The following is a 15,342-nucleotide window of genomic DNA, read 5'->3' on the forward strand; positions in this document are numbered from 1 at the left end:
TCTTTATTCAGTACAAAGCATGTCAAGATAACATGAAATTTACACCAAAGATGCCATGCAAATGTGACATAAGGAAAAGGGTTCCATCATTTTGAAATATTGATGTTATATTGAATTTTATTGCTGAGATTAAGAACTTAGTGAAGTAAAGGCATACCAATTCCCAGACCTCTGCAAAGAAATAGACTACATTTGTTGTCAATAATTTTTCTGTTAGAACCACTTACAGGATTTCAATTGCCATAATATGATCTCTGTGGTGCAATAGAAATACTACAAAGAAGGCTTTTTTTTAATAGTTCTGCACTTCAGTTTGTTACATGTGCCTTTCTTACAGCTAGGAGAAACGATTAAACTGTTAAGGAAAATATAAGAAACTATTTTGAAAAAGGGAAAGAAATGAAACTAAAGTCTTCTACCTTTCTCTAGGGTCCATTACATATTACTTTTTTAAAATTGCCTCACTAGTTATGTCATTATCCTATAGACACAAACGTAAATAAATCTCTTAATATGAAAATTTCATTTAAATTCAAAACAGGTAAAACAGATAGTAAATAAATAAGACACAAATTGAAGTGTCATGAAGACAGTGAGAAGCAGCACAGAAAATGCCTCTCCAGTCCATAATATTTGTACCAAACACATATTAAACAAATTTCCTCCATACCTTGCATTTCCATGTGTCTATCCAAACACCTCTTAAATGCCACTATTGAATTTGCTTTCACCACTACCCCTGGCAGCCTTTACTAGATATCCACCACTCTGTATAAAAAGACATGTGCTCTGCACACTGCCTTTAAACTACCCCTTTATTTTAAAATTACATGTCATCTAGCATTTAACCTTTCTACCCTGGGAAAAACATCTTCTGTCTACCCCATCTATGCCTTTCAAATTTTATAAAGATATGTCAGGTCTCCCCTCAACCAGTGATGTTCCTGAGAAGACAATGCAAGTTTGTCCAACCTCTCCCTTTTGCTCACACCCTTTAATCCAGGCAGAACCCTATAAACCTTTCAGGAATATATGTATGTATGTATGCATGCATTTGAGAAACAGTGCTGAATAGGCCCTTCTGGCCCTTTGAGTCACAGTGCCCGTCAACCTGCTGACTAACCCCAGCCTAATCACAAATCAATTTACAATAACCAGCCTAATCGCAAATCTATTTTCAATGACCAATTAACCAACTAACCGGTACATCGTCGGACTGTGGGAGGAAACCTGAGAAAACACACGCATTCCACAGGGAGGATGTACAGATGACACTGGAAATGAATTCAGATGCCCCAGGCTGTAATAGCATCACACTGTTACACTACCGTTGCACTTTTCCAAAGCTTCCACATCTTGTAATGGAGTGAACAGAATTGCACACAATTCTCAAGATGCAGCCTCACCAAAGTGTTACATAGCTGCAACATGACTTCCTTATTCTTCTATTCAAAAGCCAGGCCAATGCAGGCAAACATACTATGTACTTTCTTTACCACGACCTGCATTCATGGCCACCTCAGGGATCTATGGACTCGAACTCTGTCCCTTTATATATCAATGCTGTTAAATGACTTGCTGTTAAGTGCATAATTGTCCTTACATTTGGACCTCCCACAGTGTACACCTTACACTTGCTCAGATGAAACTCTCTGCCCATATTTGTAACTGATCTACATCCCACTGTAACCTTTGGCAACCTTTTACCCTGTCCACAATACCACCAATCTTTGTGTCATCTGAAACTTATTAAAACCCACTACCCTCATGGTCATAAGGAGAATGTGCGAACTCCACACAGACATCACCAGTGGTCAGAATTGAACCTATGCCTCCAGTAGAATGAGGAAGTGGCAGATTTTTTTTGACAGTGTTTTGGAACTATTTTACATGACAGCCTGTGTTTTCATGTGGCAAATTAAATAAAATTTCCTGGGCAAGTATTAATGATATAAAAGATAAGCATGAACAAATTACTTCTCATTCTGATAAATCTCCACTGAGCTGTTCAGTTCCTCTAGTTCCTCCTTCAGGAGCTGCAGGTTGGAGTTCACAAAACTCAGTTCCAGAGCCACGGTCTCCTTCACCTTGTTGTTTGTTGTAGCTCTACAACATTATCAGAAATTTAAAGTTATTAAAAAGTGAGCACAAAGTAGCAATATAATAATTATACCGATATTTTCCATTTGTAAATCTAAAGAACAATACTAAGGACCACTGCAGTTCAAGGGCTTCAATCCAACGTGAAGTTGATGATATTCTTGCATCTAAGCAGAAGCTCATGATAAACAAAAATTTAGACTGCAACTCGTTACAGTACTGAGGCAATGTCAGGTTATCAGAAGTAAAGCTAAAAGATCCTTTTTTATTATTCAACATGAAACAAATAAATGCCCCAATTCACAAGTTCTCGGTCTTGTCCAATTTGGCAAATAAACAGTGGGTCAGGAATTCCATGACACAGAACAGGCACCAGTGGGGACCTTATTCAGTTCAGCATGATGAAATGAATGTTGTGCCACAAGGGTCAAGCTTTTACAATTTAGTAGCTTCTTCAAAATAGCTTGCACAAAGAAACCAAAATTTGCTCACAAGTTCTAGACCTGCCCCTACTACTCCTCCCTCACTACCATTCAGGGCCCTAAACAATCCTTCCAGGCGAGACGACACTTCACCTGAGAGTCTATTGGGGTCATATACTGTGTCCAGTGCTTCCGGGGTGGGTTCACATATATCGGTGAGACCTGACGTAGATTAGGAGATCGCTTCGCCAAACAACTATGCTCCATCCGCCAGAAAAAGTAGGATCACCCAGAGGCCAACAATTTTAATTCCACTTCCCATTCCTTTCCAATATTTCTATCCATGGCCTCGCCCACTGTCGTGATAAGGCTACACTTTGGTTGGAGCAACAACACCTTATATTCTGTTTGGGTAGCCTCCAACCTGATGGCATGAACATCAATTTCTCGAACTTCTGGTAATGCCGCCCCCCTTCACCATTCCCCATCCCCTTTTCCCTCTCTCACCTCATCTCCTTGCCCGCCCATCGACTCCCTCTGGCACTCCTCCCCCCTCTTCTTTCTTCCATGGCCTTCTGTCTCTTTCACCAATTTACTTCCCAGCTCTTTACTTCATTCCCTCCCCCTTCAGGTTTCACCTATCACCTTGTGTTTCTCTCTTCCCCTGCCAATCCCCCCCTTTTAAATCTACTCCTCAGCTTTTTTTGTTCCAGTCCTGCCAAAGGGTTTCAGCCCAAAACGTCGACTATACTCATTTCCTAGATGCTGTCTGGCCTACTGAGTTCCTCCAGCAGTTTGTGTGTGTTGAATGAAAGGCAGAACTGGCAGCTCAATATTTCAGATGTAACAGAGATACAAGCGAGGAGGGGCTGTTTCCTTTTTGATATGGGGGAACATAACAGTAGTTCTCAGAGGAAACATCCTCTGAGGAATGTTCAATGAGGCCTCATGGGTAGAACTTAGGAACAAGGAAATCGTCACACTCCTGGGGCTATATTATAGATCCCCCAATATTCAGTGGAAATTTGAGGAGCAAGTATACAGAGAAATTGCTCATAGTTTTAAGAATAATAGCATTGTACTAGAATCAGGATCAGGTTTAATATCACTGGTATACACAGTGAAAATTGTTGTTTTGTGGCAAAAAGCTGTAAATTACAATAACAAAAGTTAAATAAGTTGCTGGTGTTGGAGAGAGAAGCAGCGCGCCGCGCGTGCGCAGCCCTCCGATGAAAAACGATATTGTATTTGTTAAACAGGGGCCGTGGACAATTCTGATTTGATGGAGATGGATGTGAAAGCACAGAGGAACATCTGGAAAAATTTCTGAAACGCTCATTCGCTACTGTCGTTACTGCACGGTCGGGAATCTTTCGGAGGGAAGACCTCAAAATCCTCGGCTTTGCCTGCTGTTGGCAACTGAGAAGGAGGTCAAATTGTTCGGAAAGAGATGGTGCTCAGTACTCGGTGTCGGACAGCTGATCAGAGCTCGAAGTTTTCGGATGACTCAGAGTCGGACCGTGGTCAGGTATAGTAGGGAGAGTTTTTATTCCTTCTCTCCGTCGGTGTGAAATGTGGGACATTGAACTTTTACTGTGCTCATGGCCTGTTCTTCATCAAGTTATGGTATTGTTGCACTGTTGTAACTATATGTTATAATTATGTGGTTTTGTTAGTTTTTTTTCCAGTCTTGGTCTGTCCTGTGTTTTGTGATATCACACCAGAGGAAATATTGTATCATTTCTTAATGCATGCATTACTAAATGACAATAAAAAGAGTTCTGCGTGTCTTCATAATCTAGAAGGAGAGCACAAAAAAAAGTAGCCTCACTGAACATTCCTCAAAGGATGTTTCCTCTGAGAGCTACTGTTATATTCTCCCATATCAAGAAGAAAACAGCCCCTCTTCACTTACTTGCATCTCTGTTACATCTGAAATATTGAGCCACCAGTTCTGCTTTTCATTCAACACACAAAATGCTGGAGGAACTCAGTAGGCCAAACAGCATCTAGGAAACAAGTATGGTTGACATTTCGGGCTGAAACCCTTCAGCAGGACTAGAATAAAAAAGCTGAGGAGTAAATTGAAGAGTGGGGGGGGGCATTGGCAGAGGAAGAGAGAAACACAAAGTTATAGGTGAAACCTGGTGGGGCAGTGTACATGGGCTCATTGTCCATTCAGAAATCTGATACCAGAGGGGAAGAAGCTGCTCCTGAAATGTTGAGCGCCTTTGGGCTGTAGTACCTCCTCCTTGATAGCTGCAATGACAGGAGGGCATGTTCTGGATAATGAGGGTCCTTAATGATGGATGTTGCCTTTTTGAGGCATCACCTTTTGAAGCTATCCTCGATGCTGGGAAGCCTAATGCCCGTGATGGAGATGACTCAGTTTACAACTTTGTGCAGCTTTTTCTGATCTTGTGCAGTGGCTTCTCCATACCAGACTGATGCAACCAGTTGGAATGCTCTCCACAGCGTATCTGTAGAAATTTGCGAATAGTCTTCGATAACATACCAAGTCTCCTCAAACTCCTAATGAAATATAGCCACTGTTGTGCTATCTTTGCAATTGCATCAATATATTGGGCCCAGAATAGATCTCCAGAGACGCTGACACCCAGGAACTTGAAACTGCTCGCTCATCTTTTCCATTTTCCATGACTTCCACTTCCTGAATCAATTCCTTGGTCTTACTGACGTTGAGTGCAAGGTTGTTGTTATGACACCACTCAACCAGTTGAGCTATCTCATTCCTATATGCCTCCTCACCATCATCTCAAATTCTGCCAATAATAGTTGTGTCATTGGCAATTTTATAGATGGTGTTTGAGCTGCGCTGAGACACAGTCATAGGTGTAGGGAGCGTAATGCAGTGGGCTCAGCACTGATCCTTGAGTTGTGCCAGTGTTGATTATCAGTGAGGAAGAGATATTATTTCTGATCCACACTGACTGTGGTCTCCCAGTGAGGAAATCAAGGATCCAGTTGCAGGAGGTGGTAGCGGTCCAGGTTTTGGAACTGAAGGTATGACTGTGTCAAACACTGAGCTGTAATCAATAAGTACCAGCCTGACGTAGGAGGACGATGGCGCCTATCAGCGACTCCTTTGCTTGCATCTTTGGAAACAGCTCTATTTCTATCTTTCATGTCTCTACTTCTCCCTTTGCAGGCTTCTTTTGAAGACCCTGACCTGGAGTTACATGCTGACTTCAGTTCTTTGCAGAAATGGGACTTGCTCTCAGGGCCTCACGACTGACTGCTATTCGATATGCTAAGGACGCAGCCTAGAAGACCAGTATGCCTTCGGGTTTCCAGGATTTCGCGGCCCTGGAGGCGGGTGGACTCAAGGTAGGTACCGCCGCAGAAAACTGGTGTGTTGTGGGAGATGGAAGATCGAAAGCAGCGAGCTGGCTGTGTGCCCAGAGACTGGAGTTCTTTGGGCACAGAGCTCAGAAGAAGCAACTCAACAGACTTTTAACACCATAAATCAGTGAGTTGTTTTGTTATGTCTCCCCTCTCACTGTGAAATAGAGACACCTCCTTTTTCCCTTATTAGGAAAATAAGGGAAAGAGAGAGAGAGCACCTGTGGTATGTCAATCTACCAGGTGAACGAGTAGCCTATGGGGTACTGCAAGTGGGTCTTTATTGATGCTTTGCTGCACGTTTGAGTGCTCGGTGGTGGGTGCCGATGCTTTTTTGCTGGTGGGGGAGGGAGATCGTTGCTTTGCTGCTGCTTATCCGTGGGGGGTAGGGGAGCTGAGGGGGGACTTTAGGGTTCTAATATTTAACTGTCATTTATTCTTTGGGGTACTCCTCTGTTTTTCGTGGATGTTTGCGAAGAAAAAGAATTTCAGGATGTATATTGTATACATTTCTCTGACATTAAGTGTACCTTTGAAACCTATTGAAACTATTGTCCAGGGGTGAATGGAGACCCAGTGAGATTGCATCTGCTGTAGATGTATCACGGCAGCAGCCAAATTTGAGTGGGTCCAGGTCCTTGCATAGGCAGGAGTTGATTCTGACCATGACCAACCTCTCAAAGCACTCCATCACAGTAGATATACGAGTGAAACTGGGTGACAGCTCATATTATTATCACCCTTTTGAAGTAGGTGAGAATCTCCAACTGCAGCAGAGATTGAAGTTGTCCATGTACACCCCTGCCAGTTGGTTGCCACAAGTTTTCAATGCCCTATCAGGTACACACACCAGAAGGGCCAAATGCCTTGTGAGGGTTCAACCTCTTGAAAGAAGTTCTGACATCTGCCTCCGAGACAAGAGATCACAGAGTCACCAGAGGCCGCAGGGATTTGCAAAGATGTAGTGTTATTCTCCCTTTCAAAGCATCTATAAAAGGTGTGGAGCTCATATGGAAGTGAAGCATCACAGCCATTCATGATGTTAAGTTTTGCTTTGTAGGAAATGGTAACATGCATCTGATTCTGTTTCTAACTTCAATCAGGAATGTTCTTTCTCCCTTAAAATAGACTTCCATAAACTGTACCTGGACTTCTTGTATAGTTCTGGATTATTGGTCTTGAATGCCACAGATCTAGCCCTTAGCAGACTATTAATTTCCTGTTTTATCCACAGATTTTGGTTTGGGCATGTCTGCTATGTTCTTGAAGGCAGACACTCATCCACACAGGTCTTGATGAAGTCTGAGACAACTGTAGTGTATTCATTCAAATTTGAAGATGAATCCCTGAATATGGTCCAGAACACCTTCTCAAAGCAGCCTGTAAACGCCCCACCACCTCCCTTGACCATACAGTACCTTCTTGGTCCTCACCACTGGTGCTGCGGTCTTTGGTCTCTGCCTATATGCCAGGAGTAGAGTACAACCAGTTGATCAATTCTTCCAAAGTATGGGCATGGGATGGCACAGTAAGTATCCTTGATGGTGGTATAACAGTGGTCAAGTGTGTTGGTTCCTCTGGTTCCACAGGTGATATGGTGGTTGTTCAGAGAATTCTTCAAACCGACCTGCTTGAAATCCCCTGCAATGACAGGGAATACACAAGGATACACTGTCTCATAACTGCTGCTCATGGTGCTCAGCTTCTCCAGTACCTGCCTGATGTTGGCCAGAGGTGGAATGTACACTGCTACCAGGATGATGGCGGAAATCTCTCCCAGCAGATAAAGTGGATTATACTTTACCACCAGATGTTTTAGGTTGGGTGAGCAGAAATGAAAGAGAGCCACTGTATATGTGCACCACTCCACTTTCTCTGCCTTTCAGAGACTCAGTTGTCCTATCTTTTCAGTGGATAGTGAAGCCCTCAGGCTGCAGTATGGCATCCAAAATGGTGGGGGTGAGCCATGTTTCCATGAAGCCAAGTATACTGCAGTTTCTGATGTCCCTCTGATACTGTAATCTTGCTCTGAGGTCTTCAAATTTATTTTTCACAGACTGTACATTTGCCAGTAGGGTAGTCAGGAGTGGGGATTTAAGGGCTTTATAGACTGGCTTGCCTTCCACACCTCTTTTTTTCTTAACGGGAAACTGCACTTGCGAACTAAGTTTGTAGTCCAGGGTCCACCAATTTCGAGCATCAATAGATTTTTTTTTTAGATGTCTTAAAATGATGCTGCTTACTGAGGTACCCTTGGCTGTCACTGTGGGCTGCAGCTATAGTAGTCCTAAACTGTAATATTTGATGATTCCCATTGGAGCTACACATAGTCACCACTTACTGGTGCCACCTTAGTGGGAGATTTTGAATGCCCTCAATATTGATTGGGCTAAACAGAGAGTGAAGTGTTTGGTTGGGGTGGAATTTGTAAAATGTGTCCAGGAAAGTCAATACACTTGGGGAAAATGGCAGAGCAAGTAACTGAGGTAGCAGCCAGGAAGCACTTCAGCTCTAGTGACCATAATTTTATCTGTTTTAAGATAGTGATGGAAAAGGACAGGAGAGGTCAACAGGTTTGAGTCCTAAACTGAAGCAGGGCTAATTGTGTAGGAAGTTAAGCAGGATCTAGTGGAGGTCTAATGGAAGAACCTGCATGAAGAGAAAGGAACAAATGGCAAGTGGGAGGCTGCTAAGAGTTAACCATCAAGTGTCTGGGGCAGCATGTAACATTTTGGAAAGTTAAACCAAAGTACAACTTAACTAATGCTAGGACAGCACCAAAGATAGACAGGGTGGAGAAGGCGGCATTTAACACACTGGCCTTCTTCAGACAATGCCCTAAAATCGCTTGTTTAATGGAAAAATAAGATTTGCATCCATGTGGATAACTTATATATTTCAGGATTTTTTTTTGTTTAAGAGGATACATGTTTGTTATGCAAGCACAGAACTAGGTAGCTGTTAAGATTAGCCTGAAACGTCAACTGTACCTTTTCCTAGAGATGCTGCCTGGCCTGCTGCATTCACCAGCAACTTTGATGTGTGTAGCTGTTAAGATAATGCTTTCTGACTTCAAGAGTAAAAATTGCTAACATATGCAGTGAGCAAATGGATTTGAAAGGGTGTTCCTTAAACTGCTCGGTGTAACTCCAGACTTAAGTATTCCTGGCATCAGTTGTTCTTCCAAGTCAGTCAAAAGAAATTATGATACTTTGTACCTAATGATAATTGTGAAATGTGCAACATGTTTTACAACGTGCCAATTTCCCCTTTATACTGTGCACATCAAGATTATACTGTCTAGAAAAGGGTTTGTTAAACAGATAAAGATGCACTAATGCTCAGATTATCAAGTCTTCATAACAACCCATGTTAGGTTAATCTTGCCCAACACTCACCGAAATAGATTTTCAGCCCCCGCTCGCATTCGCATCTCCTTATTAATCTGCTGGTTAATCCGGGCTCGGCGGTTTTGCAGCTTGCTCCGCTGAGTTTGAGCGAAGGGATCACATCCCTATAACCAAATTAGTATAAACATTCATTGAATCTTAGAAAAAGACCATTCAGCCCATTTTGCTCATCAGATCCCAAGAGCCTTTCCACTTGTCCCATCCTTGTTTTTTAATTTTAAAAAAATCCACTTATCTTGTGAAAACTAAAGATTTTGCTTTACCTAAGATTTCAGCCACTGCATTCTTGATCAAAACAACTCACTTTGTAAAGCAAAAATACACCATCCACTTCCTATTGCCCCTTTTCCTCAAATAGCATGAACAGAACATTTGACAAGAATCAAGAGGGATATTGAGCATTATTTATTTTCATTGTTACAAGTAGTATTTTTTAATCAATTTATTAAAGAGATTTATGAAATCTTCATGAAAATAATGTTTTTTGCTAAAGCAATCCAAAGCTAAATTATTCTTTTCCTTTAGACCCATAGTTTCTACTATTACACTGATTCTCCCATAACTCTAAAAAAAAAATCACAAGGCCCCTGCCATTGCTGAATGACAAAACATTTTACATGACAAATCTTCAACAACAACTCTTAACCCCCCACTAACTCCTGGATGCCTTTGCAAACATAAGCCTATCTACTGAGTCATGATGCCTCATGCACTACAGAATCTTCCTCAGTCTTCTAAGGGCTGAGAAGCATAACCTTTATTAGCCTGTACCAACAAGTACATGTACCCAACTGAGCAATTTTTAAATTGTAGACATACAACATATAGGAAATTGAACTGGGTTAAAATTTTCCCTCATTTACATCCTGATTTGCTACTCCATTTGTTTCTAAGCAACACACACAAAATGCTGGAGGAACTCAGCAGGCCAGGCAGCATCTATGGGAAAAAGTACAGTCGACGTTTCAGGCCGAAACCCTTTGGAACCCTTCAGTCCTGCCAAAGGCCTTCGGCCCGAAACATTGAATGTACTTTTTTTCCCCAAAGATGCTGCCTGGCCTGCTGAGTTCCTCCAGCATTTTGTGTGTGTTGCTCAGATTTCCAGCATCTGCAGATTTTCTCGTTTGTCATATTTTTCTTCATAGTTTTTCCAATTAGTTTCTTGACTTCTCTTTTGCATTGCATTGTTTGTTAAAAAGGGAGGATATTTGGTTATTGAGTGTTATGCGTTTTATATTGCATAAACTAGATGAGGTTTCAAACACTTTTTATAATTTATTGTAAACACCAGGTAAATATACAATCTATTTTTTGATAATGAAGTTATTGACAGTATGCTATAAAAACAATCCCTCAATATTTATTAACCCATCCCACAAATCTATATTTAAAGTCTTTTGGAATGTGACATGTTCTTACAATTCAAGTTATCCTTGACACACTCACTGAAGCATATAACTGGGTGAGCTTTACACTTCACCTCAGCAAGACATGGGGCCTACATTAACTCAGTTCTGCTTTTCAACACCAACCTCTGAAAATAAATGGCCCACAAAGAGACCCTGGAAAATGTGGACCACTGTGCGTATACATGTGGCCACTTGTCAACGAAGCCAGATATCAGAATTTAAATTTGTCACCTCTCTAGCTCAGCCAGCAGTTTTTAGCCAACTGAAGAGAAGTATTTAAACTTCAAGGCTTCACAATCATGGTTCACCAGGTAGCTGTGATCCCTACTTCAGAGCCATGGGCTAGCAATAATAACCACCCCAGTGCACCAGAGAAATGCCACCAATGTTGCCTCTGCAAAATCTTCCAAATCCATCAGCCCAATAAGCAAAGCAACATCAGCCACTTCTTCTGGGATTATACCAAAGTTTCCATTTGTTGAGAAATAACTCTCAAGACATGGGAAGTGATGCATATTTTACAGGTCCTCTTTGTGTATCAGGACAGCTTCAGCATAGGAAAGTTGGCAGACAACTTTTCCTCTGCAGATACCAAGTGTAAAGTCCAATCTCTTATTTGCATGTGGGGAAGCACTTAAACTTCTGAATATAGAAATACTGAGCTACATGTAATATCAAAAGTGGGGTGACATTTTGAAAATCTGCAGATACTGAAAATCCAGAATAAAAACAGAAAACGCTGGAAATACTGAGCAAGTCAGGCTGCAGCAGCAGGGAAAGGAACATTACAGATCAAGGATCTTTCATGAGAACTGGGAAATGGATTAAAGAAGTTTGTTAAGCTGCTGAGAGGTTGAAGGGAGAGGATGTCTCTGATTAGGTAAGATTAGGGTGACCCCAGGGAAACACTATAAGCACAAGCAAGAATATCCACCCTAACTGCTCCCATTCATTCCAGAACCTTGTTTTCAGTTTATTCGCATGAGCACATTCTCCAACCCATCCTCCTTGTAGATTAAGCTCACTTTCTCTCCCCAGTTCTGATGAATGGTCTTTGTTCTGAAATGTTAACTGTGTTGCTCTTCCCACAGCCACACCTGCTTAGCATTTCCAGCATTTTCCATTCTTATTTCAAAAATTGGCATGACTTTAGTTCCAGAGTGGAAACAATTGAGCTTGAACGTTTTCCCAATGTCTTGCAGATTTGGCTCCATTCTGGTATGAAGATTTTGGGGGTAAAGAAACTTAGTGGAAGCTCAAATGGAGTACTATGGAATTTTAGCCTGCCTAACTAAAAAGGAGATAAGACTCATCTTGGAGTAGGTGCAGTAGATTCACTGGATTAGTTCTGGGAATTAAGAGATTGCTCTATGGGGAGAAATTAGCATTTGTACTCACTGGATATGGGACAAACAAGCCCTCAACTACCAGGCAAATCTAGAACCAGATGGGATAACTTCAATCACCTCAACACCGATTAGTTCCCACATCTATGGACTCACTTTCAAGGACTCTTTATCTCATGTTCTCCTTACTTATTGCATTCCCCCCTTTTTTTTCCATTTTGTATTTGCAGTTTGATGTCTTTTGCATCTTAGTTGTTTGTCATCTTGTTATGTACCGTCTTTCACTGATAGTATCGTTTTTCTTTGTGTTTTCTGCGAATGTCCGTAAGAAAATGAATCTCAGGGTTGTATATAGTGACATACACGTACTTTGATGACAAACTTACTTCTGATCATTTAAGATTATTAGGATGGTCAAAACGGATTCAACAAGGTGCTTTATTTTGTCTCTCACTGCATGATGTGAATTACTTTATGGAGAAAGTCCCCTTTGAGGGTTTTAAACCTTGGAGGGTTTTAAACGCGCTAACATCGAATTTTCAAAACTGAGATCAAAGGACTGCTTGGAAATTTGAGGATATCTAAATCAAACAGGAACGTGCTGGGAAGTACTTGGTTAGCCATAACCTTGCCGATGAGGTTCGAGCGGTCATGCAAACTACTCCCCACTTGTTTCGCTCTTAGGAATGAAAAGCCATTGGTCTGAACCATTTTTTAAAATCTACATGAAAATGACCAGAATATTTACAACATTAATATCGTTTAATTTTGAGTTTCCAATATTTCGTTTTATCATATGCAGCCTGGGAATGCAGTATGCATTCACTTCTCGGGAAGTGTAAGATCACTGCAAACCATTCTGCACTCTCCGTGCTCTGATTTCTATCCCAAAACTGCACGCGTTGCCCGCTGACAGGTGTCTGTATCCTTAGAAACGCGGCCCGTCGCCCGCCCACTCTTACCTTGCGAATACTGCCATCCCCCAGCAGCTCACTCTCCACTCCGCTCTCCGTCATACCACACCGGCCTCCACCACTGAAGTTAAATGAACACAGTGAAGGAGCCCGATGGGAGGATAAACGTCTGACCCCGGTATGCACTCCGTCCACCTCTTCCCAGGCTCTGGTCGTGATTTGATCCACTCTGACAACGCACTGCACCTTCCACCTCAGACTCTGCTATGGGACACACAATCCCATCACCCGGATGTCTGCAACCCACCCCCTAGTTTTACCGAGTTGACAAACAGCCAGATGAGCCAATCGAGTGTGCAGTTACCCTTAGCAACGCGTCAAATAGGAAGTTTACATCCAATTGAAGGAAAGCTGGCGTCAGATTAGGTGAAGGGGCCGATCTGCACACTGGGATCCCGCCCATCAAACTAAAGGATGACATCATTGAATTGGCGAATTAAAGGGCCATTGTCCTGTAAAGAATGAAATGACATTGAATGACTTCATTTTTGAATAAAGCGGGCCAGTTCCATTGGCAAAATTCGTGAACTAACGTCAACATCATATCCCAGGCCAACATTCGCAGATCGAGTTTAAATTACATTCGAATGACTCCATTAGGAGACCGCATTGTTTTTTTTATATATGTCTGGCACTTCTGATACAGACACTCTCTGTTCCAGCTTCTTCGCGGCAAGAGTGTGTGCATTGGACCGAGAGGAGGCTCAAGAAGTACGCAAAGACTCTTTGAAAAACAAATGTAATATCCCCACTGACTCAGGTGAACCCCTGCTCGTGGCTGCTCAGAATGGAGTTTGGGATGTCGTTGAGAGCCCATAAATTCATCATTGGGAACACACGGAAAACGAGTGTAAACTGTGAAAGGAACATACCCTTGCCAGAGAGGTCGCCTGGCAATAGTTAATTGGGCACCTGTCTGCCGGTATATGTTACTTTTGCTTTTGTTAAATGACTGCTATTAGCACAAGAATACCTTGCGTTTACAATTAAGTACTTAATAGTTGTTAATGATGGTATACTTCAGGAAAGGCCAGGTACTGAAAACATTATAGATTCTGCTTTGTGGAATTTTCATGGTATTCTTGAGGTACTGTCTGCAACACCTTCCAGTCTATCACTGTTGATTTTCCATCTACAGCATTCCTGTTGTCATCACTGTTAGGGATCTGGTTGATGGAACTGCCCGACCAGATTAAGTGTCCTTCATTTTAGCAATCACTGATACCCACCATGGTGTGAGTGATGGAAGCATCCATTCGATACATTATTTTGAGTATGAAGTAATCCAGTAGGTGGCAGTTCTTGGACTGATGGTATTATATCAGGCTTTATCTTCTCTTGACTTAAAAAAATAATATTGGTTTTGACAAGCCCATTTTCTGGATATTTGGCCTGGTGGAGTTCCCATTACCTGCTTCTTTCTTGCCAATCACAATCTTCCAGTGGAATGTGCCTTTCCTGATTTACAATTTGTCTTCTGTTGGTACTGTGGTAAATAATTGCTGGAGGACAGAGTGGTATTCTTCTTTTGCCTCATCCATTGAATGCATATTTGTTTTATATGCAATAATGACTTGTTCTTGGCGTGTGCTTGTTCAACTTCAGAGTGGAGCTTAATGAAATTGTCAATTGTTCCACAATGTCTGAGATGCTTATTCCTGATGATGAGATCTAATACATGAAGAGGGCAGTCCTCTTCTAGGTTTCACACCAGCAAATGGACCCACTGACTTGTTCCTTGAGCTGACTGTCTCTTGTCTACTGGATAATGACAAAGGCAGAAATAATTATGCTGAAGTCTCTTGGTTTCAAAGCTATGAAATCAATGTAACATTCAGGCCTGTCACTGTTGAGATTCTCCATGATGGCACTGACATTCGGGGCCCTGTCAAATGTTCCTGAACCTATTGCAAATTGGAAAATGCTTGAGTTTAAAATGCAGTTGTTACAATATGCTGGTCTTGAGAGAATAAATTCTTGGCCCAATGGCAAGGAGATCCAAGATAATGGGTCTCCTGGCTCTAAGAACATCTGTATTTTCTTATTTTCAGAATCAGAATCAGAATCAGGTTTATTATCACCAGCATGTGACGTGAAATTTGTTAACTTGGCAGCAGCAGTTCCAGACATCCCACCCCTCCTGGAAGTTCTGGGAGTCTCCCGCATATTAATAGTGGCTCGCTGATGCCCGCAAATTACATACAATATCACGGAAATCAATTTTTTTGAGAGCGAGCGAGAGAAAGCAAGAGAGAGCGCTTGAGAGCGTGTGAGCGACCACGAGAGAGAGAGAGAATGCGCCGTGGCAGAGTGTCCCA

General features: G+C 41.9%; 1 protein-coding gene across 2 annotated transcripts in view; it reads right to left on the reverse strand.

Moving 5' to 3' along the window:
* The window catches only part of rhpn1 (rhophilin, Rho GTPase binding protein 1), a 118,199-nt gene extending 104,956 nt beyond the window's left edge, over positions 1 to 13,243 (reverse strand). For both annotated transcript variants that reach the window (XM_072259818.1, XM_072259826.1), the window contains exons 1-3: positions 13,013 to 13,243; positions 9,284 to 9,399; positions 1,978 to 2,106 (exon numbers count right to left, since the gene is read on the reverse strand). In XM_072259818.1, coding sequence (XP_072115919.1) covers positions 1,978 to 2,106; positions 9,284 to 9,399; positions 13,013 to 13,066 — 299 coding nt within the window. In that variant the 5' untranslated portion in view covers positions 13,067 to 13,243. The remainder of the gene's footprint in view (positions 1 to 1,977; positions 2,107 to 9,283; positions 9,400 to 13,012) is intronic.
* Positions 13,244 to 15,342: the final 2,099 nt, after the last annotated feature.

This window comes from Mobula birostris, chromosome 1, assembly GCF_030028105.1.
Source record: "Mobula birostris isolate sMobBir1 chromosome 1, sMobBir1.hap1, whole genome shotgun sequence".
NCBI lineage: Eukaryota > Metazoa > Chordata > Chondrichthyes > Myliobatiformes > Myliobatidae > Mobula > Mobula birostris.